General features: G+C 40.0%; 2 protein-coding genes across 5 annotated transcripts in view; one reads left to right on the top strand and one right to left on the bottom strand.

Annotated features, from left to right (window-relative positions):
- The window catches only part of LOC6575410, a 29,083-nt gene that overhangs the window by 1,674 nt on the left and 5,162 nt on the right, over positions 1-22,247 (top strand). The gene's annotated exons all lie outside the window — the stretch shown is intronic.
- On the bottom strand, positions 226-22,247 carry LOC6575411. 4 transcript variants are annotated; one of them, XM_032730220.2, is made up of 8 exons: positions 22,159-22,247; positions 4,764-4,936; positions 4,608-4,695; positions 3,525-3,903; positions 3,225-3,457; positions 3,114-3,161; positions 1,252-1,359; positions 226-1,174 (listed from the first exon to the last, which is right to left on the bottom strand). In XM_032730220.2, exons 2-8 carry the CDS (start codon positions 4,914-4,916, stop codon positions 1,011-1,013), a joined length of 1,173 nt encoding a protein of 390 aa, XP_032586111.1. In that variant the 5' UTR covers positions 4,917-4,936; positions 22,159-22,247; the 3' UTR covers positions 226-1,010. The 4 variants fall into 4 exon arrangements, with proteins under 4 accessions (XP_032586111.1, XP_032586112.1, XP_032586114.1 ...); XM_032730221.2 differs by lacking the exon at positions 22,159-22,247 and adding an exon at positions 19,722-19,796; XM_032730223.2 differs by lacking the exon at positions 22,159-22,247 and adding an exon at positions 6,219-6,331.

The following is a 22,247-nucleotide window of genomic DNA, read 5'->3' as shown; positions in this document are numbered from 1 at the left end:
GGGTCGCTGGAAGGTCTGTAAATACGATTGCGAGTGACACTAGGCTGACAAATTAAATCAGCTGAGATTTGTTGTCAAGTTGTCAGCCAGCTGTCGAGGGAATTGAATATGTGAAGGATTCGAGGATGGCCCAAGCGCAAGGAATGCCAATTGGCTGCAGCTGAAACATATATATATACTTAATACCATATATATATAAATGTATATAAGTAAACAACAACAAAATTGTTAGCGGTGGTGAGCATTTATTAGTTTTGGTTTATAGTCTGAACAATATATACCTTAAATTATATGTAAATATTATGTTAGGCGAGTACGAGTATTAAATTTATAATTGTGTGTGGGTGTGTCTGTGTGTGTGTGTGTAAACAACTGTTTGTTGGGAAATGTAAACAAAGCATTCGACTAGATTTCTGTTGTTCCATAATATGCATGAAAATAGTAGTCAAGCTCTAGGAAAACAAAAGCGAGGCATATGTAGCATATATTGAATCGATATAGATGAGAAGGTACAGTACCACGTTGATAATATGGAGTTATGAAAACTCCAATAACAGGCATGTCGAAGCACTGCTTTCAAATCAGAAACAGGAATACCGAAATCAATTGCTCGACCACTTCCGAAAGGGATAGACACAAATTTTGACTTGAGATATCTGAGTATGTGGTACTTCTACTCTATGAAATGATAGTAAAATTCATACTTGTTAACAAGACATCAGCTGTTGAGCAAGCGAAGCGAACATATGAGTAGATCAGCTTAAAAGAGCTAATAACTCTGTGGAAAAAAAAAGATTTTTCAAAAATTTTAAAGATAAGAGAAGCGTTTTTCTTATTCTTAGGGATCTTTCTTATAAAAAAGTTTTCAAATGTGCCTGAAATGCGAGTTTCTCGAGCCAGCAAATGCCGAAAAGCTGACGTTATTTAGATTTATGTTGATGTCGAGATTTAAGCAAAATATTCAGTTTGATTCTTCTTCTTGGCGAATGGGTGATGCAACTGATTAAAGACTAAGAGCAAGTAGAGAGTATTTCAGCGAGGTGTTGCTCGCAGCCCCGTCGGTGAAAACAGTCGTAAAGCGGACCCAGCGATTCCAGGCTGCAGCACTGCTGCGAGGCGCGATGACAGGCCGTGCCTGATGCATAGCTGGACTCCTGCGGGAATAGCACGGCATCTGCGAAATAACAAATCAAATCGATTTAGCTGGCAAAGCCCCTCGGACACACATGGCTCTATATGTACTCAGCTCACCTTGTCGAAACATGGGACGTGGCTGTTGCTGTGGCTGAGGCAGTGTCTGGGGCCTTGGCTGGAGCGTTATGGCCCAAGGGGGCGACTGGAAGACGGGCGCGCTGATGCCTGCAAGTGGAAGAAATGGAAGTGTGAGCGCATGCAAGCGGGTGATTAGCCAACCAATAAGAACTTAATGCATTTACACTCCACCAAGCACTGGGCGCAGCGCCCCAGAGACCCAACACTATGCAGTTAGTAGCTGTGGCAACAGAAGCGATTGTTGCATGCAACACATTTGCGGCAGATGTGGGTTAGATAATGCCTCACTCCAGACAGACTCAAGCAACTTTGAATTGAATGAGACGTTGCAGTAAGACAGCATATGGTTATAATAGATACATTAAGAATAAAGAAGAAAATAGAATAAGCAAGATAAATAAATAGTATATAATAGAGATATACAATAGATCCACACCAAAATAAATACAAGCATTGCAGTTGGCTGTCACCGACTTTTCATACACGTTCACGCTTGAATAACAGTTGGTCTTTATTGACTTTGTCAATAAGTTATGGAAATATTATTATAGAGGAATTGATTTAGCATTTTACGGCTGCATTTTATGAGTCCACTCCAAAAAGTGTAAAAGATGTTGATTTTTTGATATGCCAACCCATTGTGGGCGTGTCAGTCTATAGAAAGTGTTAAGACTGACACGTTCTTAAATGAGAAATTTTGAGAAATTGTGCAAGAGAGATGGATAGAGAGAGGGAAAGAGAGAGAGGAAGAGAGAGAGGGAGAAAGAGAGAAAGAGAGGTGTTGTCCTTGTCGTAAACTGTATATCGTTTATACCCGACTGCTCATATCTTCCCTCTTTATAAAATATATACGACTATACCTATAAGCCAATGGTTTCATATAGACAAAAGTATAAATGAATAGAAATAGAAAGACGAACGAACGGATATACGGATGTACGGCGAGAGGGACGAGTAGATCGATAAATAGATTTGCGATTAGAGGGATGGTCAGATAAACGGAATGATGGCTGGATGTCTATCCGGAAAAACGACTTAGAGTCTTACGGACAGATAGCCAAGACGGACGGAGTGTTTTCCAGTGCAGATCGAGTATTAAATAAGCATGCGTTATCACAATTGTTGAATTTAGTCAAAAACCGGGTCGCATTTAGTATTGATCAAAAAGATTTCTTTATTTTCAATATAAAATGAAAGCTTAAAATAAATTAAATTGTTTTCCTGTATAGCTATAAATATTTGACATACTTGACGGCAGTCGAGCGACTCTCGCTGATTGCCTCGCTCTACATCGACATATCGGTCTATCGACCCAGCGATTGATCGCTCACGCTAGACTGGCTATCGCGCTGGTGCGAATGTTTTCGGCACATGGATTCACGCCCCAGAAGGCGCCATGGCAGCCGAACTCCTCAAAGCAATTGTAGCGAATCTTGGTGCTGCCCTGCGAGCAGCAATTGACAATGGCCCAGACACACTTGGACACCTTGGCGGTGGTGGGTCGCGGTGGTGCGCTGGTCACGCTGGACCACGGTGGCGGTTGCGTGGTTGGTATCCGTGCTGTGGCGTAGTAACAAGAAGGTGAATGTAAGTTTGACAGAGAAGAGGAAGAAGAAGAAGAAGAAGGAGTAGAAGATGAAGATGATGCGAGGATTGTTAGTCAAGTTTTTTACGGAATATATGCGGACGGGATGACAGAACACAAATAATCAAAAGCGTATGAGAGAAGGGCTTAGCTAGATAACCAACTTGTCAGACAAAGAGAAGCTCATTAGCCACGTTAATGAATGATAAGAGCGAACTCAAACAAAGCAAAGTCTAATTGGCTCGATTGGGCTTACCTGGTCGGCGAGCTTCACTTGGACTCCAAATTGGTGGCTGCTCTACTTCTGCGAGTTGTATCAAAATTGATGACTTTGCCAATTCGATAAATATTTAAGGGTCCAACTCACCTTGCACGGGCCAGTAGTTGTTATTGTTGTTTTGGTCCGCAATCGTGTTATTCGGCTGGGGCTGATCGAACACAGAGAAGTCTGCGTCAGCCGGATTGGAGTTGTGGAAGAGGCTGTTCTCGTCATCGGTATCGAGGCGAGTGCCGATACTTGCGGGCTCCTTGGGCGGCGCATCAGTCCGCCAGAAGGGAAGTTTTCCCTGGTACTTTGGTGGTTTGCCAATCGTTGGATAGCTATATATTATATACAAGTATTCCTTATCAATATCAGCTCAGTTAGTGCATTGTCTTTAGAACTCACCGATAGTATTGCACTGGCCGAATGGGCAGATAGTGGGGCGCCGGCACTGAGTGATAGTAGACTGGCTCTGGCTGTGGCGCATAGAGGTCGTTTCTATACAGCTGGCGCACATTCTGGTTGTAGGCGTGGCGACGATGACGGCGGTGATACTTCTTGGGATACTTGTGCAGTGACGCCTCCTTCGTCGGCTCCTCTGTCCGCTGCTTGCTCTTATCGTCGTCGTCGCTCAATATCAGCGGCGTCTCGGGCAGCACATCGAACAGAATCTTCTCCTCCTCCACCGCTGGCTGCGCAGTGGCTCGACTATGATGATGTCTTGTGCGTTGTGTGCGCTTATACAGCTTGGGGTAGATGGACTTGGTCTCATTTTTAGTCGGATCTGGAATGGTGGTAGAAATTGGAGAACTTTAGCTATCAGCAAGGCGGTCTGAAACTACAAAGAGCCTTATCAAATCGAAGCGGTCTAGTGGGGGCTCTGCAGCTAGTGGTGGTACGACTAATTCTATGATATAGAATAATCGATTTTTTGGTTCCACTGGCGATTTAATTGAATCGCGAAATGTGTTGCAATAAATTTAAACCATAATCGATTATTTAGAAAAATTATTAGTAAAATTGTCTATAATTTAATATCTTACAAAAGATTTTAAAAAAATTTTTGATTATTGATTGAATTAATCATATGCTTCAATAATCGATCGACAAATTTTTTTAAGCATTTAGGGTATCTCAAATTATTTTTTCTCTATCCCATTTTACATTCTAGAAATATCTCTATTGTCTAAAAGATATAGTCTGAGAGGTAGAAGCGGATGTGGCTCGACTGATTAGAAAGTTCATGAATTGACCTCTTGGTGATGAAAAATGTGAGCTTTCAAAGACTTTCAAATGGAAAAATAATCAAAAAATGTCAAAGGGTATTATAGGTAACTCAACTGCGCTCTCTCTGAATCCTGACACATTATAAAGCGATTCCCGTTTCGACTTCGCACTAAACTCATTTAAATTGTCGGCAAAGTCTAGTCTCGCTCTTGTCTGCTAATTCCCGCTGAGCTGTGTCACTCGGCAGTGTTCAGTGCTTACCGTAATCCTCGTTGACAAAGTCCTCCTTGTACATGATCACCGGATGATCCTCGTGGTTAACGCCATCCACGACCTCCACATGATGAATCTGTGTAAGAAATAAAATAGTTCAAGTGAGAGTCGAAGCAAAGTCTCAGCCTCAGCTGCTCGTAGTACCTCAATATTGTCAGCACCAGGCGGCAAGGTTGAGGTGTCGCCCTCGTTCTCGGTCGAGGGGCGACTCGCTGTGTGATCCACGCAGAGCAGGAGGAGCGTCAGCAGCAGCACTGGGAGTGCATGGCAGAGTTTAGTCTGCGTCGTTCGGTTCATATCCTTCGGTTCGAGTCGGTCTGCAATGGCGAAAGGGGGGTGAAAATGAAAATTCATCATCATTCGTCAAGTTTTATTGGCCCCAACTCAATCTCAATTAGTTGAGCCCCGAAACTTTTGCCAACTGCAAATTTTATTGTGGTTCTGTTTTCGGCTTTTCGCCAGACTTTGCAACTTGTTTTAAATTAGACATCGAGTTTAGCATAATAATTTTTCTTTTGCCCTTTTTTTTGCTTTTTGTTACATGTTTCGTCTTGTGGTTAACTTTTGTATTACTTTTGCTTCGACAACTGTTCTCCTTTGTTCTCTCCCCTCCCGCCTCTGCCCTCATCTCTATCCAACATAGCCTTCGAATTATTGTGGCGCCCTTTGCCACTAACCAGCATAACCAAAGTGGTCAGACTTGTTTAGACTTTGAAGTGGAGCTCACAGAACTGTGCTTGCTTCTAAAGTCGAAACACACACACACACACACACACACATACACACACACATACACGCACACATGCATGCACCTTGACTAGGTTTCAAAACTTATTTACATAAGTTGAGCACTGTTTACTCAAGTTATAAATATTACTTAGTTGAGCAGGACAAATGTTTTCAAATTTAAATTAATTCTTTTTGATATATTTTATTTAATATTTGTATATATTTTTTACGAAGGCTCGTTTAATTCTCATTCTTCTTTTTAAAAGCGGAGGACAACATTTTCAATGTGTAAATCATTCCAATATTTTTTTTTTCACTTAATTTTCAGCTCATTTTCAAATCTTCAATTGAAGTTTAAAGAACAAATGTTTCAATTTTGTGCTGTATGTTCAGTTCTAGATATTCATTAAAAATTATTAATATATTTAATTATTTTTTAAATGTTGTTGAAGCGCAATACGTTTTATTTTAACATAAATATTTTTTGTAGTTAGTTTTTTTTTTTATTTTTTTTATTAGCCTTCAATCAGAAGTAGTTTATTATTTTGAAATACTTATATTTATTTTTATTTTATTAGATTCATATGTGAGCTTTTTTTTTTGAGTGTGTAAAATGAATCAAAACTCAAATTTATACTTTTAAATTTTATTAAATATTTGTATTTAATATGTTTAATATTTCTATGTCCAGGTCTTTTCGTTTCTATTTATAATTCACTTTTAAAATTTAATCCACAAATTTAAAATATTTCCATCTTTGTTTTTTAATTATTATTATTAATAATTAAATGGCTTTAAAGTTTTTCCCTAACCAAATTTTATTCATTTAATGTTTTAAAATGGCTTCTTGGTGTTTAAATTTATGCTCACAGGAAAGTTAGCAAACAAAAATTTGAAATTAGTTTATTAAGTTTTACGCTTCTATTCCTTGAAACTTTTTCTTAAACTCTATATAATTTATTTTATTTCTTAAATAGTTTGCTCGTTTCGCATCGATGGCTAAGTGAATACTGAATCGCACATGGTTAAGAACACTTGAATTTATTGAAAGAGCAGCCAGCACTTGAACATATATAAATATTTGTGATATGTGACTGACGTTTTCCCTGTTTTTTAGTCTTGTGAGACATTGCCTGTCAATTGCTGCGTTTCATTTTCAATTCTCTCGGTCGAGATAGAGATAAGAACAACTTTTATCGATCAACAGGCATTCCCGATACGAGCCTGAATCACATTTTATATACTCTCTGAGCAGATTGTATAAACTATGACGTCATCGAGTCGATGACTCAGGGCTTCGTAAATATAGTAGGGTAAAGTGAAACAATATTTGAAGAGTTTATTATTATTTCGCATTTCAAATTTCTAGAGCTTGAGTCGCAATGCTTTAAACCATTTTTATCAGGTCTCTGAAAATAGATTAACTAAATGATTAGTAACCGAGCTTTCCTTAACGGAGTCTTTGAATCCTTTTTTTGTTTATTCGATTTATCTATTGGCAATAGGTTAATTAAATTTTCGACACCAGAGACAGGGAATTATATTTATGGCATTGGTAATATGAGACCGCAGCTCCGCTCAGCTGCGCCCTGGCAAAAGGACAACGGCGAAAGGACGACAACCAATTAGCGCAAATAAAGCATTCAATTTCAGGGCGTGAATCTCTTTTGGCGTAACCAGAACCCAGAGCCCTGAGGCCTGAGCCCGGAGACAGCACAACAATGCGAAGCTTAAACATTGAGTGAAACGGCGCGAACTGGGGGAGATGCCCCAAGATGAATTCGAGTACTTCTTATTTGCTTATACCTAATGAGAATCTTTTATTAGCAATCAACAATGCGAGAAAAAAGAAGCCATAAAAGTGAGCATGCTGTGTACATTTGCTATAGCAACATCAAAAACCCTCTGGTTCCATCGTCAGCAGAGTTTTTGTCGAATCATCAGAAACAGAAATCGATATCTGACCTATCATTCTTTTGTTACTCTTTCTAAAGCTAATAAAACTTACAGTAAGAAGATAGGTTCACTTATATACAACGAATTTATCTATTAAACAATCGATAATTATCGATTTCATGGGTTTCGCTGAAGAGTAGCTGATCTACACGTTCCATAAATTCTACACTGAAGGCCTGAGCTACATAAATTCAAGCTCTTATACTCTTAGTCTGATACTTAAACTTATATTTTTATTTTTACATACTTACATTATATTATTGTGCTCTTATACATTATTTTTTTACACTTATACTCTTACACTCTTATACCCATTAGCTCTGGTATTTCTAAAGGCAAAGAGGAAAAGATAAACTTTCTCTTTTCCAGACATATGATTCCTACAAGCCAATATACCCGCTTTAACGCATTTATAGTACGCACTCGAGAGAGATAAACAATGTGGAAGATATTGTGATTGAGGGGGAGAGAGAGAGAGATTGAGTTAAATTTACTGAGAAAGAAAAAACAGAAATATGCAAACGGCAAATTGTGTAAAATGTGAGTGAAATATGCAGTGCTAAAACTTCATCATTGACTTCATCATTGGCATGTTTTTCTGATGGCATTTCAGATTTTAATTAAATGCAATAAAATATTAAATATCAAATTATTTACACGTTATGAAAACCAATCACGATTCATAGAAAAAATTGCGATTTCAAACGAAATCAATTTGGAAAGTAAATTTCAATTTCCATTTCCAATATGCTCGGCCACAAAATCACCCACAAATATTTATATGTATACGTTGATATATGTATATACTGCAATTTTAGGATTTGTGGCTCTTGTGTGTATGTGTGTGTAAATAACGCATAGGCATTTTAATATGCATGAGTAAAGCCCAAAAATAATAAAAAAGCAAACATCAAAGTTACTCAAAGGCGATAAATGTAAGATAAATAATAAACAACGGAAATGGAACTTCAACAATTAAACAAGGCATAACAGAAATATACAAATTTCCACTGCAATAAAAATTTCAAATGGAATTGGGAGAAAAATAGGCGAGCATAAGTGACTATATAATACTCGTCTGGTGTGTAATATACTATGAAAAGTCTGAGCAAAGACTGAGCAATTCAGTTATATAATATACCTATACCTATTCCCATCTGTAACCCTGACATTTCCAGCTGGGTTCGGTAGACACGTCTCTAGTCTTGCGTAAAGCCATTAACCATAGTATTTATGCTGCATAATTATTCTCGGCTTGCCTCTAAAGACTCTGTGAGATGAGCTAATGTGAGTATTCATATAATATATATGTATATTCAACTTTACTCCCACCCTTGACATTGCGAACGAGTATGCATAAAACATTCATGATTTTCCATTTGAGTTCCCATTTTTACAGCTGACCCATTGCCATTGGAGTCGTCAGCAATTTTTAAATTTTATGCACAGAAAGAAAGAGTATTTATTATTCTAATGCATATAGTAAGTTGTGGTTGATATTTATCGCCGATATAAACGCGATTCGCCAACTATAATGTGCACGATAATCAATAGAGAATCGAATTAGTTGAGCAAACATTCATTTATGCCTTTGCCAGACACAATTCGATTCGATTAAAGCAAGGACTTTTAATATTATGACCCAGAAATCAAATTATTAATAGAATATGGCATACATTTAGCGCTCGGGCAATTGTTTACCGAGTGGCACTGGCACTGGCTGTGGAAGCACTCAATTGGATAGGCTAATGCCTGGCCAGCCATGGCGACCCAGTGAAGAAGATGAAAATCTTGATTTTATTTCATAATATAAACAGGCAGGGAGACAAAAGAAAGAGAGAGAGAGAATGAGAGAAGGAAAGAGAGAAAGAATGGGAGGGAGGAAGAGAGGGAGAGAGAGAGATAGATATAGACAGCGGGCTGCTAGACCAAAGCAACAATTGAGACACCTCAGAGTTAAAATGAGCGAGTAGGGAGTGAACGACTATCAGTTACCCAACACCTGAGACAAAGAGAGAGAGAGAGAGAGAGAGGGAGAGAGTGAGGGAGAGAGAGAGAGAGCCAGATGCAGACAATGGGCAGCTGAGATATCTCCAGAGAAAGGCTGAGCTAGTGGTGGGTGAACGACTATTAGATATCCATTACCTGAGAAACGTAGAGAGACAGACAATGACAGCTGGAGTGAACGACTAAAACTACAAGTTCTCAGGTCTCTGATATTTAGAAGGAGTTATCTCTCTTCATAAATGTATGGAGTCTATGGATCTCAGCTGTGGTCTGTATCTAACTCTCTCTCTCTCTCTTCCTCTCTCTCTCGTCCTCTCTCTATATGCATATGCCGAGCACATGCTTGTATGTAGATATACTCCTCCTCTTTAATGTATTCAGGGTATACAAAACAGTCGCTTAGGGCCGAGTCAGTCAGGCGTGTGCTACGAGCCAGCCTGGCCAAGGTGCAGGGCGCGGGGGGCTGCTTCTGTTGCATGCTATGCGGTGCTCGGCCCAGTCTGCACAGTATTTGCCAGTCAAGCGGCCCTCAGGTGAGACGCTTGGCCAGCTCGCAGTTCAGTTTTTGTTTCCGTAATAATCTAAAATATCCGAGAACATTGCGCAAATGCCACACGGAATATGAGCACTGATTAGACAATGAAAACACATCAATGTCAGCTCAAGACTGATAGGAAAACTAATTAACAGCTAAACTAAAGCCTCAGCCCACACAACTATGCAGCGAGGTAAGACATGAATTCTTTATTTCATATTTTTCAATCTCACAAAATGCTAAATATTTAAATCTTGATTGTTGTGCTCGAGCTAAGCGAGCTAAGCTCGACGGCTTACGAAGTGAAAATGAGCATATTTGTTGTTCGAGTAGATATTGAAAAAGTTTTTAAATATAGAAATAAATAATAATGAAATAATATAAAATTTATTTTAATTAAAATTCTGTGAATATTTTGTTATTAAATTGCTCGCAGTGGCTTTACACTTTTATCTTCTTGTCTAATAGAGTCTTTAACGTCTAACAAGATTTGTATTTAGAAGGCGTGGAAATAATAGCAAAATAATACTATTGTATATCTAATTAATTTCTAAAGCTATGGTCATACCGTTTCTCTATGTGATTCAGTATCATCTCTCATCAACAGGTCTTGTCATAGCATCAAGCAAAGCTGCTCTGTACTATGAGCGTGTATTATTCAGTCGGACTGGCTCGACTGCAATGCTGTTACGTGTTTTGTCAGTGTCGGGCGTGACATGAATTTGAAACCCGTTGCCATATTAAGTGGCTTACAATGCGAGGCCACAGAAAAAGGAAGCAGCAACAGCAGGAGCGGCAGCCGGAGCAGCCGGAGCAGCAGGAGCAGCAGGAGCAGCAGCAACAGCTGAATGTAAGCGCCATCCTTGTGTTTGCCTCAATTCTATTCATGTGTCAAAGTGTCGTCCTGTCATATGCGCTTACGTAGAGGGAAACTGATGCCACTGCTGCTCCTGCTGCTCCGGCTGCCGCTCCTGCTGTTGCTGCCGTGTAAGGGGATCAACAAAATGCAAATTCAAACACAAATGCAAATGCCATTGGAAATGTCCTTTGGACAGCTAATCGGCTTTTTGTGCAAATCTGTGCGAACGCAGCGTTCGTAATTAGTGAGAGTTATGCTGATGCCCAATCGATGGCCGATTCATAGCTGGGCTCTGTTTCATTCTGGCTATGATTGGCGTTTGTTTTTGTGCCTTTGCAACTGTTAATTAGTTTGCCTGGTCCGATTGTGCGTATACGTTATGTGAATGTTGGAGCCATGCCAGATGTGGTCCACTTCTATCGATTCGAATTTTCTATTGAATTATGTAGGTAATTGTTAGTAAGTGAAAGAGTAATGATACGGCCACATTCAAGAGCAATGCAAAGTACCTGGGGTTACTCAAAGGTTTACTGGTGCGTATACGCAATGTGAACTCTGCTATTCATTTGAAGTCAGTTCAAAGCGTATGTGCAACTGGAGATCACTTCAAAGAATTGTTTGAGGCACTGCAGTCTAATTGAGGCATGTTTCTGTTGCATCAGCATTCCTAATTACACTTGAACGTTTCAGGGTGCGTATACGTGATGGGAAAGGGAAGATTAATGCATCGCATGTTGCGATGACTAATTCAATGGGATTTTGTAGTGCAGTGTCAAGTGCTTTGTGCTGGCGACTTCTGAAGAAAAAGTGACGAGTGCATTTTCATTTTCCAGAACTGCTTACGAAATTGAGTCGTTCAACGGTGCGTATACGTAATGACATCCACTGGCACAATGCCAGTTGCGCTGTCAATGCGATGATTTATTTATATTTTGGTCGTTTTCCCATTTAAAATCTTTTAAAATTGTAAAAATCTTTTAAGAATGTCTTTAGAGACAGAGCTTCTGATTACATATGCTATCAGTCAGCTTGCGCTTCTTGAATATAGATGCAGACATACATGTATATATGACCCAGAAAAGATGCTACTTAGTATCAAAATCATAAGCCAATCACAAAGAGAAAACGTAAGTGTGCTCTAGTCGGGGATTACCGAGCGCACCCCAAGGTCAAGGCGTTCCCTATCTGTGCGCACTTTGGCTGAACTTGACTTCCAAATTTTACGACTCTCGCAGTGGAAGCGTGCGTGATATAATGGAATGTGGCGCTATAGCAGTTTTTTATTGATTTTTAGAGAAATGAAAAATGTTTTAAATGCATTCAAATTAAGATGATCTGTGCGTGCTATTTGAGGACGATTGAAAACTCGAGATCTTGCGCATCAACTTTTCAGTTATGCTCGAATACCTTGAAGACTGTCCTTCGCTTATATACGAGATATTTTCTAGATATAAGAAAAAGTTTTTTTTTATACTTATAATCTGATACAGTTTGTATATATATTAGCGCTCTAGCTACTTATCAGATTGTAGATCTCATAAGTAAGGTATAATGCTAAATACTCTAATCCGTTTACACTCTTATACTCATGTTCTTATACAGCTATACTAAAGGTCAATTAATCTTCCACCTTATTATACTCGATTGCATTCAAGCTCGCATATTCAAATATTTCAATGCTCTTATATTAGCATACGAAAAAGGTATCAGTGTTTTAAAGCAAATTCATATTCGATGTGATCATACTATAAACATCATCATCATACTACAATCATCATCATCGATGAGTTCATTCAGAGAGACTGACAAGAGCTCAGACACTATAAACGACCTGGCTGAATCATCTCGATTGTTTGCCTGGACTCAGACTATATGCATGCTGAAATGGAATGGGCCACGCCTATTCCCGCCGTCTGCTGTATGCACTTCAACAAAACTAATATGCCCTGAATTGCAGTTTTCAATGAGCTCTGTTAGAGTATTTGTGCCTCGCCTCGGCTATGCCCTTTGTCTTTTCATTTATGCACGCTGTTTTGTTTTCCCTTCTTCTTCATCATCTTCTTCATCATCGTCTTCTGTTATTTGTGCTTGTGCTCGTGTTGCTTGTGTTTTTTCTGATTTAGCCGGGAGGCTGAACCGCAGGCCAAACACTGGCAACTTTTCTTATTATTGTTCAAAAGTGATTTTTATGTGCCGCATGCACAGAGTGAGTGTGCGAGTGAGAGTGAGAGAGAGAGGGAGGGAAAGACACACATTGATAGAGGGAAACAGAAAAACTTTACTTTGTGCTCGTAAAATGGGCCAAAAAAGTAAAACAATGCAAAACCAAATGTGAATTCAGCTCGCTGCGGCTTAAGGCTTGCAAATGTATTCGCTGCTCACTGCTCGCTGCTCGCTGCTCGCTGCTCGCTGCTCGGCTCTCTGGGCTCGGCTCTCTGTCTGCCTGTGAATGCTGAAGAGCTGAATAATGAATCTGCTGCAACTTTGAGAATTAATCTGCACATGCATCGCCCGAGCTGTAGACTACGCAGCACTTTTTGTCTATCTGATATCTATATCTATATTCAGAAAAAGTGCTCTCCATTTCTGTGCTTTTGATAATTATTGTAATCATAGCAGCACGAAGGACAGCATCCTGCCACGGACAGCTGACGTGACATCGCAATGGGAGAGCTACAGAAAAAACAAACGGCAACAAATGCCACAACAACTGAAGCATCTGCTGCTGTTTCAACTGTTGCTGCTCTTGCTGCTGCTGCTGCTGCTGCTGTTGCTGCTGCTGTTTGCTGCTGCTGCTGTTGCTGCTGCTGCTGCTGCTGCCGCTGTTTGCTGCTGCTGTTACAAGTGTCTCAAAGTTGCTGCGCTCCTTCAGAAGGACGGAAAACCACTTCGGCAGCTCTAATTGCCAAAGTTGTTCGCTCAGAAGGTCAAAAGTCAGCGTCGAGTTTACAATTTATGAGCCCAAACATTTTAAATTATATTCAAATATATGCAAAAGTCTGAAAGTTCCTTTCTCAAAACGTTTTATAGTTCCAGTAAAACTTAATATGTGCTATTCATCTCGACAAGCGACCAATGGAAGAAGCGAAAATGGATCCACAAAATTTGTGGTTGGAATGGTAGATGGAGATACGCTGATCAGAGGAGATCTATTCTATGCTGTTCAGCTGTAGATTTGATGTCTTCTGGATTTTTAAAATAAACGAATATAGATATAGAATAGATAGATGTAGAACAGATTCCGCTAAGTCTTTCGACTCAAATCTGAATAGAAGACAACTCAGATTGACTAATAATTGACAGTGTTGATTCTAATCAAAAAATACATCAAACTTAAAATGAAACATCGAATTTCAGCCACGAAAATCTCATGCATAAATTAGATACGAAAAAAAGATGGGGGAAAACTTAAAAGCAATTTTTGGTAGTTGCAAATGAATTCAGGCAGAGTGAGAGGGAGGAGCAGCCAAGAGGAGACCACATTTGACAGCACTAATACGCTCTCTTCACTCTCTTCACTCTGCGAACTATGGCAACTATGGAGTGTTCCGACAGAGTCGAGCTCAGGCTGTGGTTGGCGCTTGTGGTCGCTTTGAAGTGGCCACGTGGCGCCACAAAATATTTATTAGTTTGCATAGCTTACAGTTGAGATTAGCCAAGGCATCTGTCCGATTAGCACGGCTCGCTCCGAGCCAAAGATTTTTATGTATTGTCGTATACGCGTTGTTGTGTATGGGACATGCCCAATTGGCCTAATAGCCATGTCGACGCTGTGCGTGCGTGTGCGTGTGTGTGTGAAAGTCGTGTTGGGCTAACAGCTGTTTATTTACTGCCCAGCTGAGCACTAATACAGCTATGACTGCTGTGCCTCCTGCTCCTACTCCTGCTCCTGCCCCTGCTCCTGCTCCTGCCCCTGGCCATGGCTCTGACTGTGCTTTTTGCTGCTGCCCATGGAATAACCTGGCTCTGGACTTGCCCCAACTCCTGCCTCCCCCAGGCCATGCCCCTGCCCACACTTCAACAGCGAACAGCAGCTTTTTGTGTTCTCCTGCTCATTTTGGCGCTCTTGGCTTGTTGCTGAGCAGCTTAACGGCCATCAAATGGCAATTTTCATTTTGCGTTGCTTTGCATCCGAGGTCGCTCGACCAATGCACGAAAGACGCGCCAAATTAATGCCAAGTTTTGTCCTCTGACTGCGACTGGAGCTGCTGACAGCTCTCACAACTCATGCCCCACCTCAACTCGATTCCCATCTCACTCCTTCTCTCTTTCTCTCTCTCACTCTGTCTCCTTCTCTCTGTTGAACGACCGCCGCCAAACGTGCGACGCACAATTGACAGCTAAATTGTCTGTCAATTTGTCTCGCTAGCTGAATGCGTTCGCTTCTGTTGACATATGACTATGCTATATATATATGTATACATATATATTTGCTAGTGTGCGTTGTAGTTGCGTGTGTATGTCTTTCCTGCTTGTTCGGTTTGCGTAAGTTGACAGCTGGTTGATGTTATTATGCCTCTTCCTCAAGTGAAAGAAGAGCATATTGGTTGCTTTTTGCAAAGCTATTTCTGTGCTTCTTATATGAACAGTTGGCTTGTTATTTTGCAAGACTTGAACTGAGATATATTATACATATAATGCATATCAAAGTATATACGATCCATAATAAATATTGGGCTATATGATATATTTGTATATTCTATTTACTCTACACTCTATTCACAAGCTTAGCTTAAGGAGTATTCAATAGTCTATCACGCCCACACTGCAGCAATCTAGCTCGTTGTGGGCTGGGACTGCGGCTCCACATATTATTAGCAAAAGAATTTCAGTTTGGCATTTGGTAATTATTGTCCGTCTATCGATGTGGCCATGGATAGAACATCCCATTGTCTCTGCGGCTGCTGCTGCTGCTCTCGCTGTCGAATTGCGGCAAGGGTTGAGCCGAGCAGCAGTGGCAGCGGACTGGGACGCCACTGTAGGGGGACGGCACTGTAGCTGTAGCTGCTGCCTGTCGCTTGCCTCAACAAGTGCTTGTGGGTGCTGTTTGGCCTATGTTTACATACAGGGCGTGGCAGTTTTTCTCACACGCATCTATTTCAAGGTCGTGACACACACACACACACACACACACACACATACAGACATGCGTGACCTGATGTGTGTTTATTTTGAGCCCATTTTGAATGCGTTGGCTTAAATAATGCAAACTACATGGCGAACAGAACAGCAAATGTGACTTAAAGTTTTAATAAAAATCCCAGGATATGCCAAAGCACACATATATCTATATATATGCATAAATATACATATACATATATATATACATTTGTACTTAGCTCCCCTTGAGGGCCATACCAAAAAAGGTACTTCAAACATCAAATATTAAGCGACGCTAAAGCATTGGCCCGCAGAGCATATTAAATTTTCAAATGCTCGCACTTCCCCTGAACCTAATGTCTGCATAACGAATGCTGCGCGCCGAGTTACCCGAAATTTATCCAATTTGCCAGCAGCAATTGAATTTAACAATATGCAGCATTACGCATTACGCGTTACGCATACGCCCCATTGCGCCGCCGACTGGGGCCAGAAGTGAGTGCTGATTAGCAGAGATTTACAAGTTGTTTCCATCATTATCTCTGCTAGTCTCTGGGTCTCTTATCTATTTGATCTATTCATGAGACGCCGAGCGGCGAGAACTCGCTCGTTATATTAGGTATTCTGATTCAGAGGCTAGCTAATGGCATAACTAGTTATTTTAGAGCTCGAACTAGTTCTTTTGGAACTTGTTATTCCACTTAGTTGTGCCATAAGAGCTATCTAATAAAGTCAAACAAGTGAGAGTGCGATAATACAAGTGATAATACTCTGACGTCTGTAGATATACATTGTATATCTATGCACTTACAGACTCGCACACACACTCTCACATCAAACACGACACATACACACACACATATATACATATATAGGCACACGTGCCCTTTAGATTATGATAAATAGGTTGATTGAACTTCGTCGCCGCTAAATTAATGACCTTCTTAAAACTCAAAGTGTGATCTTGACTTGAAAAACAATGAAAATGATTTGTTTCTAGTTTCCCGGAATAATGAGTAGATGCATTTCATTACGGAAATTTGCAAAACTTTGAGAATTGCGTTTCCCAAGTGATGCATAAACCAGTCAATATATCGATATTGATCGATACGAGTTGTCTGAGAAGATATCGATAATGTAATACATAAAACATGATAGAGAAGTGCAGCCTTTACTCCCCCTCTCTATGGGAATTTATATATTTCTATGCCTATACACATACATTTATACACACACCCATCACATAGCTAGTCCCACACTGAATATACCCAGAACTGCGCTCAGTGTATGAATATACTAATTAGATAAATGCCATTCCCTTTTACACACAAAGTAAATATTTATGCAGCTTTGGAATTGTTTTCTTCTGTTTCTGCTTCCGCGCTCTATTTGCGGCTTATTTGATTAGCTGTTTGGGCCTTTCACATGACTCATCCGCTTCCCGGCGCTGGCTGTCATCGATTTTACACGAACTCCCACGAGCGGCTCGTCGACTGCCTGGCCGGGCATAACTCATCAATCCATAACTCAGTTTGTGGGTCACGAATGCAGTTTGCATTCTGTCATCGCGGCGACGATTTGGCTCGCAACACGAATTCAATAAATCAAACGCGTGCCGCAACTGCGTGTTGCCCGCCAATGATTGACACGCCTTTTTGACGAGGCGCCGGCCTCTAGAAGGGGGTGTGGCCATGGCGTATGCCAAATGTGGTCAATTAGCAAAGCTATGCTCTGTGGCGGGAACTAATTAAAACGCGCTGAGCAAACACTATTCTCTGCCCTGACCCCGCCCCCACTCCCGCCCACCACTATCAGGAAGGGCAACTTGGGGCACGTGCGACTAGGATTTGTGAGGCGTTCTATGCTTATTTAGTTTGCTGATTAATGACAGCTGACACAGGTATAAAATGCATGACAGACGGACAGAGAGAGAGAGAGAGAGAGAGAGAGAGAGAGAGAGAGGCAGAGTGAGATAGAGAGAGGAATTGATGTATCACGCAGAGCGAAGCGTGCCTAGACAACATATTGCGCATACGCCCAGTGGGCGGATAAATAAGATAAATTGCTAAAACGTTTGTCCGGAATTGTAGCTGATGTCCCATTCGGTTTGACAACAAAGAAAAGAGTTTGCTTAGCCAGTCATTTAACTTTCTGTTGGCATTTTGTAGAAAGTATATTCAACTGCTTACTCTTGTTGACTTGAATCGTGTCTTGAGCTGTGGGCAACTCCACTCTGTCACTTTTGCTTCGGTGGGGAATTTCTGAGCATGGCCAATGTGAATAAAAACTCTATCTGACAGAGTTAAAGAATCGGGTATTATCTATTTTAACTATAGATCCATATGGAATATAGCTAATTGATTCGCTCTCTAGATAAGCTCCAGCTTATGTTGCCTACTCGGCCAATAGCAAATAGCAAAGGCTTGGCCTGGTCTAGAATTAGCCAATATCATGATCTCATGCTGGCAAATTTTTGGCAGACACAGCCACAATTTCCGTTTGTCTGTGCATTGGCCGTGAACACTTAAAATCAAAGTCGCTTTGAGTGGAGTCAACATAAAGCGAGTTGATTGCGGATGTGCTAACTGCACGGAGATCTGTTACACTTGGCTGATAATTCCCATAATTTGGCAGCTCATTTAGATTTGGATTGTTCGCACTTCTTCGCTTTGCTTCGGCTTAATTGTATGAGATTTGCGATGCACAACTTGTTCATTAGATTAATTATATTTCGTCTATGAGGCGAGAGGAATGAAAAGCAATTTGCCACGCGCCATTTGCCATTTGCCATTTGCGATTTGCCATTTGCCGTTTGGCTTATAGATTAGAATTTCAGCGATTGGCATTTTAATTAGAGAAATTCATTGAGAAGGTGCAATCGAGTGTTGTATGAAATCATTTAAATGCACACACATACATATGTACATATATACAATCGAAATCTTAATATTCATTTAAATTGATCGCATTATTATTTTCTTGAAATTTAAAATTAATAATTTAAGATGCTGTTCTTCCAGCTTTATAAAGACTTGAAGACCTTGAACTATAGTTACTAATTCGTTTAGTACAGCTATGCTAATAATGAAACAAGTATGTGTGTATGTAGTCGGGCATGCTTGACTAGGAAATACCCGAATGTGGGGTAAGGTATCTTCCTTAAGGTCAGGCCTCTTTCAGCCTATTACATACTAAACCAATATACCCTGTCGTTAAGTCGCATTGACATTTCTCCCAATTAGCAGTAAAATGACGTATTTTAGAAATTTAAGGAATCTCCAATTAATATTTACATACCAAAATCGAGATTTATTGGTTTTGCCAATTGACGTAAAATTTTGCTCACGTTTCTGTGGCTATTGCTAATCAGTCAATCGTAAAAATAATTGATGGTTCTGTCATACAGGTAAAATGCAATTATTAAAGGAATGCGTCGAAAGAGAACATACAAAACTGATTCATGCATTCAGTCAATGTTTACCAAACGCCGTACGAATGTCGCACGGTTAAATGACGAATAGACATTAAAGAAAAACCCAATCCACACATGGCCTACGAGGCGTCAACATAAAGTAAAGAAAAAGATAATGCTTGCGTCACTAGAGAGATTAGAGATACTAAAGATATTATTTATCGTTTTTTTAATTGAGAAGAACTGAAACAGCTGCAGAACCAATTTCTTTTCAGCAGCAATCAACAAAAACAAAAGTTTTTCACTTAAAATTCGAAAAATACATGAAAAATTGAACAAAATATATAAAAATTTGCTCGAAATTAATTTATGATACATATGTAGATATATGGAAACATTATTAAATAACTTGAAGATCTCTTCAATCAAGCTCTTTAAGTAAGCTTGTCTACGCGTGCAGCAGCTTAAATGTATCTTCAAGATATACATAAATACTTCACTCACTCAATACGAACGTATCTGCATTCAGTTAAACACGAAACGAGACTGAGTAAGCCAAGCGCCGAACAAAGTAGAGATGAAGAGCTTGAGTAGCGTTTCATTGCGGCTCAATGTTGTTGTTGCTGTCTGTGCATATTTTCCTATGTTTGCAGCAAGGCACACACGCACACACACAAATACAAGAACTGAGAGAGAGACGTGCGTACGTGCGGGCGTATGTATGTGTGTGTGCGTGTGAGCAGCAAGTTTTAGGCTGTTGCTGTCAACAGAGACAAGACAAAAAGAAGAGAAGAAACAAAAAAAAAACAGTTTCTGCTTATTTGTATGCATGTGTGCGTGTGTGTGTGCTTTACCAAATTAGCAAAACCGGTTTACACTGGATGAACTTTAGGCAAGGGACTTAGCAAGGGCATCGGGGTATAGCAGTACCAGCAGCAGCAGCGAAAAAAAAAGACATGCTAAAGATAAACAAAAGCCGCTTTTGCTCATTAGCCATTGTTGTCGTGTTGTTGTTGGTGTTGTTGCTGCTGCTGCTGAAACGCGCGACTGATTCGAGCAGTCAAACATTTGTCCTGCCTCGCAGAACAAGCAGCTGCACCCACAAACCCCAGGTAGAACTAACTGCTCAGCTTTTTGGCAAATTTTATCAACAAGGTCGTGAGCGCAAAACTAAACAAAAATCGAGAGCGAGCATGAAGGAGAGAGAGCATGCGAGCATGCGAGCGAGTGAGTGAGTGAGCGAGAGCAAGGCAAAGTGTATGCCGATGCTCTGCTGTATGCATAGCAAAGGCGTGTGAGCGGGAGGGAGATGGAATGCGTGTGTGTGTGTGTGTGTGCGTGAGAGTGAATTCAACAAGTCGCGAGCTGCTCTTTGGTTGGTTGCCTCTGTGCATATGGATATTCGCGCTCATTTAATGCATACATATTTCCACGTGCGATCTGAGCTGCGAGTGTTATCTGCTCTGTTAGCGTGTTGGAGGCTGCACTCTAGCCACTGGTCCAGTTGCGTGGCGAAACGAGCTTAGCAAAAAACCATTTCAATTCATATTTGCTTAATTGCGATATTGTCATTTCAGGCACACAATACGCAGTTGCTATTGACGTCAATATTTGAGATAAACACACTGATAGCCTCATCCAGAGCCAGAGGCTAAGCTTCTGTATGAACACAAACACACTCCCTAATGGCTATAATACGATAATGCAACAATAGTAAAATATTGTTTTTAATACTTTTTTGCAACAGTCTAATAGCATTTTTGAATATTTATTTTTATCCATAATAAACAAGAGAATATTTAATCTTTTTTTCTCTCTAAATAAAAAATGATTTCATTGCGGCCAACCGACCGGCTGGCTTCATATGCATAGCTGGCAAAAAGCTACATACATAAATATGATAAAGCGGTTGTAAAGAAACTGTTGTTGTTGCTGTTTCAATATGCAAATCAGCAGAAATCGTGAGCAGGCAATGCCGACCCGTATTAATTGCAGCTTTTAGCTTTAATGTGCAACAAAAGGCCAAAGGCAGAAGGCCGAGCATTAACTGTAAGTAAACTAGAACTCGTATACTCTAAATAGGGGTAAATACATTTGCACTGGAATGAATACTGCGTACCGCAATGAGGGTTTGACTATGATCGAAAAGATGTAAATCTATACTGAAGTAAACATTGGAAAAGTCTGAGCTCTAAAGCTATAAACGCATTATAGTTAGTACTGCATAAGACTAATCTGAAGGAGTGAAATATGACAGAACATAACAGAACGAAATGAAAGATATCATATGGAAATGATCTAACACCCAAAATATTTGAACAGGAGCTGAAGTAACCAGGTCATAATATTGGGCTGAATGATCTTAAAGTATGGCGATAAGGCCTACATTGTTTGTTTACGATCTAAAGGATCTAAATATGCACTACAGTGAGCTCTGTATAGACGGAGGGTCTGCGTATAAAAATGATCGTGCTTAGATATATGTATGTACATATATAGTATCCAACATGTTAGTCTCTTGAGATTTCTCTCTCTCTCTCTCTCTCTCTCTCTCTCTCTCTCGCTCTCAGCCTCTTTCAGTGTAACTGAACTGATTCAGTATTTGCCTATTTTTTGTGAGTTTACTTTCCATCTCTCGCTCTCGCTACCAATCCGTTTCTCTCTCTCCCTCTCTACTCGCTTCACTGTAAACATTTGTTTACTCTGTTTTAGAACATGTTTCAATTAAAAATTATGTTTGATTAGCAATTGAAAGTAATAAAGAACGCGTTCGTTGACTCTTTGCCGTTTCGTTTTCGAATATCGCGTGAGCGCTCTCTGTTTGTATATTATTTCATACAGCGGTAAATCTATATACACACACATACATATTAACATACATTTATTAGTATTATATTTTTATTTGTTTTTTGCTTATACTTAATTCGCTTTTGTCACTGACCGTTTTTTGTTTTGTTTTCGACCGTCGTTGCTGGCCGTCGAACGATTCGTTGTATACTGAAAGTTTCTCTCCCGAGCAAGAACTTATAA

Source organism: Drosophila mojavensis, unplaced genomic scaffold (assembly GCF_018153725.1).
Source record: "Drosophila mojavensis isolate 15081-1352.22 unplaced genomic scaffold, ASM1815372v1 contig_231, whole genome shotgun sequence".
NCBI classification, from domain to species: domain Eukaryota; kingdom Metazoa; phylum Arthropoda; class Insecta; order Diptera; family Drosophilidae; genus Drosophila; species Drosophila mojavensis.
This window is presented reverse-complemented; position numbering and strand designations above follow the sequence as displayed.

What these genes read in the sequence shown, in the direction of transcription:
- LOC6575411 (XM_032730220.2), bottom strand. Translation starts at nt 4,916, where the DNA reads ATGAACCGAACGACGCAGACTAAACTCTGCCATGCACTCCCAGTGCTG. An exon ending in CTTTGTCAACGAGGATTACG is followed by an intron (nt 3,904 to 4,607) that starts GTAAGCACTGAA and finishes CCACCATTCCAG; the next exon opens with ATCCGACTAAAAATGAGACC. An exon ending in AAGTGAAGCTCGCCGACCAG is followed by an intron (nt 1,360 to 3,113) that starts GTAAGCCCAATC and finishes TTCCACTTGCAG; the next exon opens with GCATCAGCGCGCCCGTCTTC.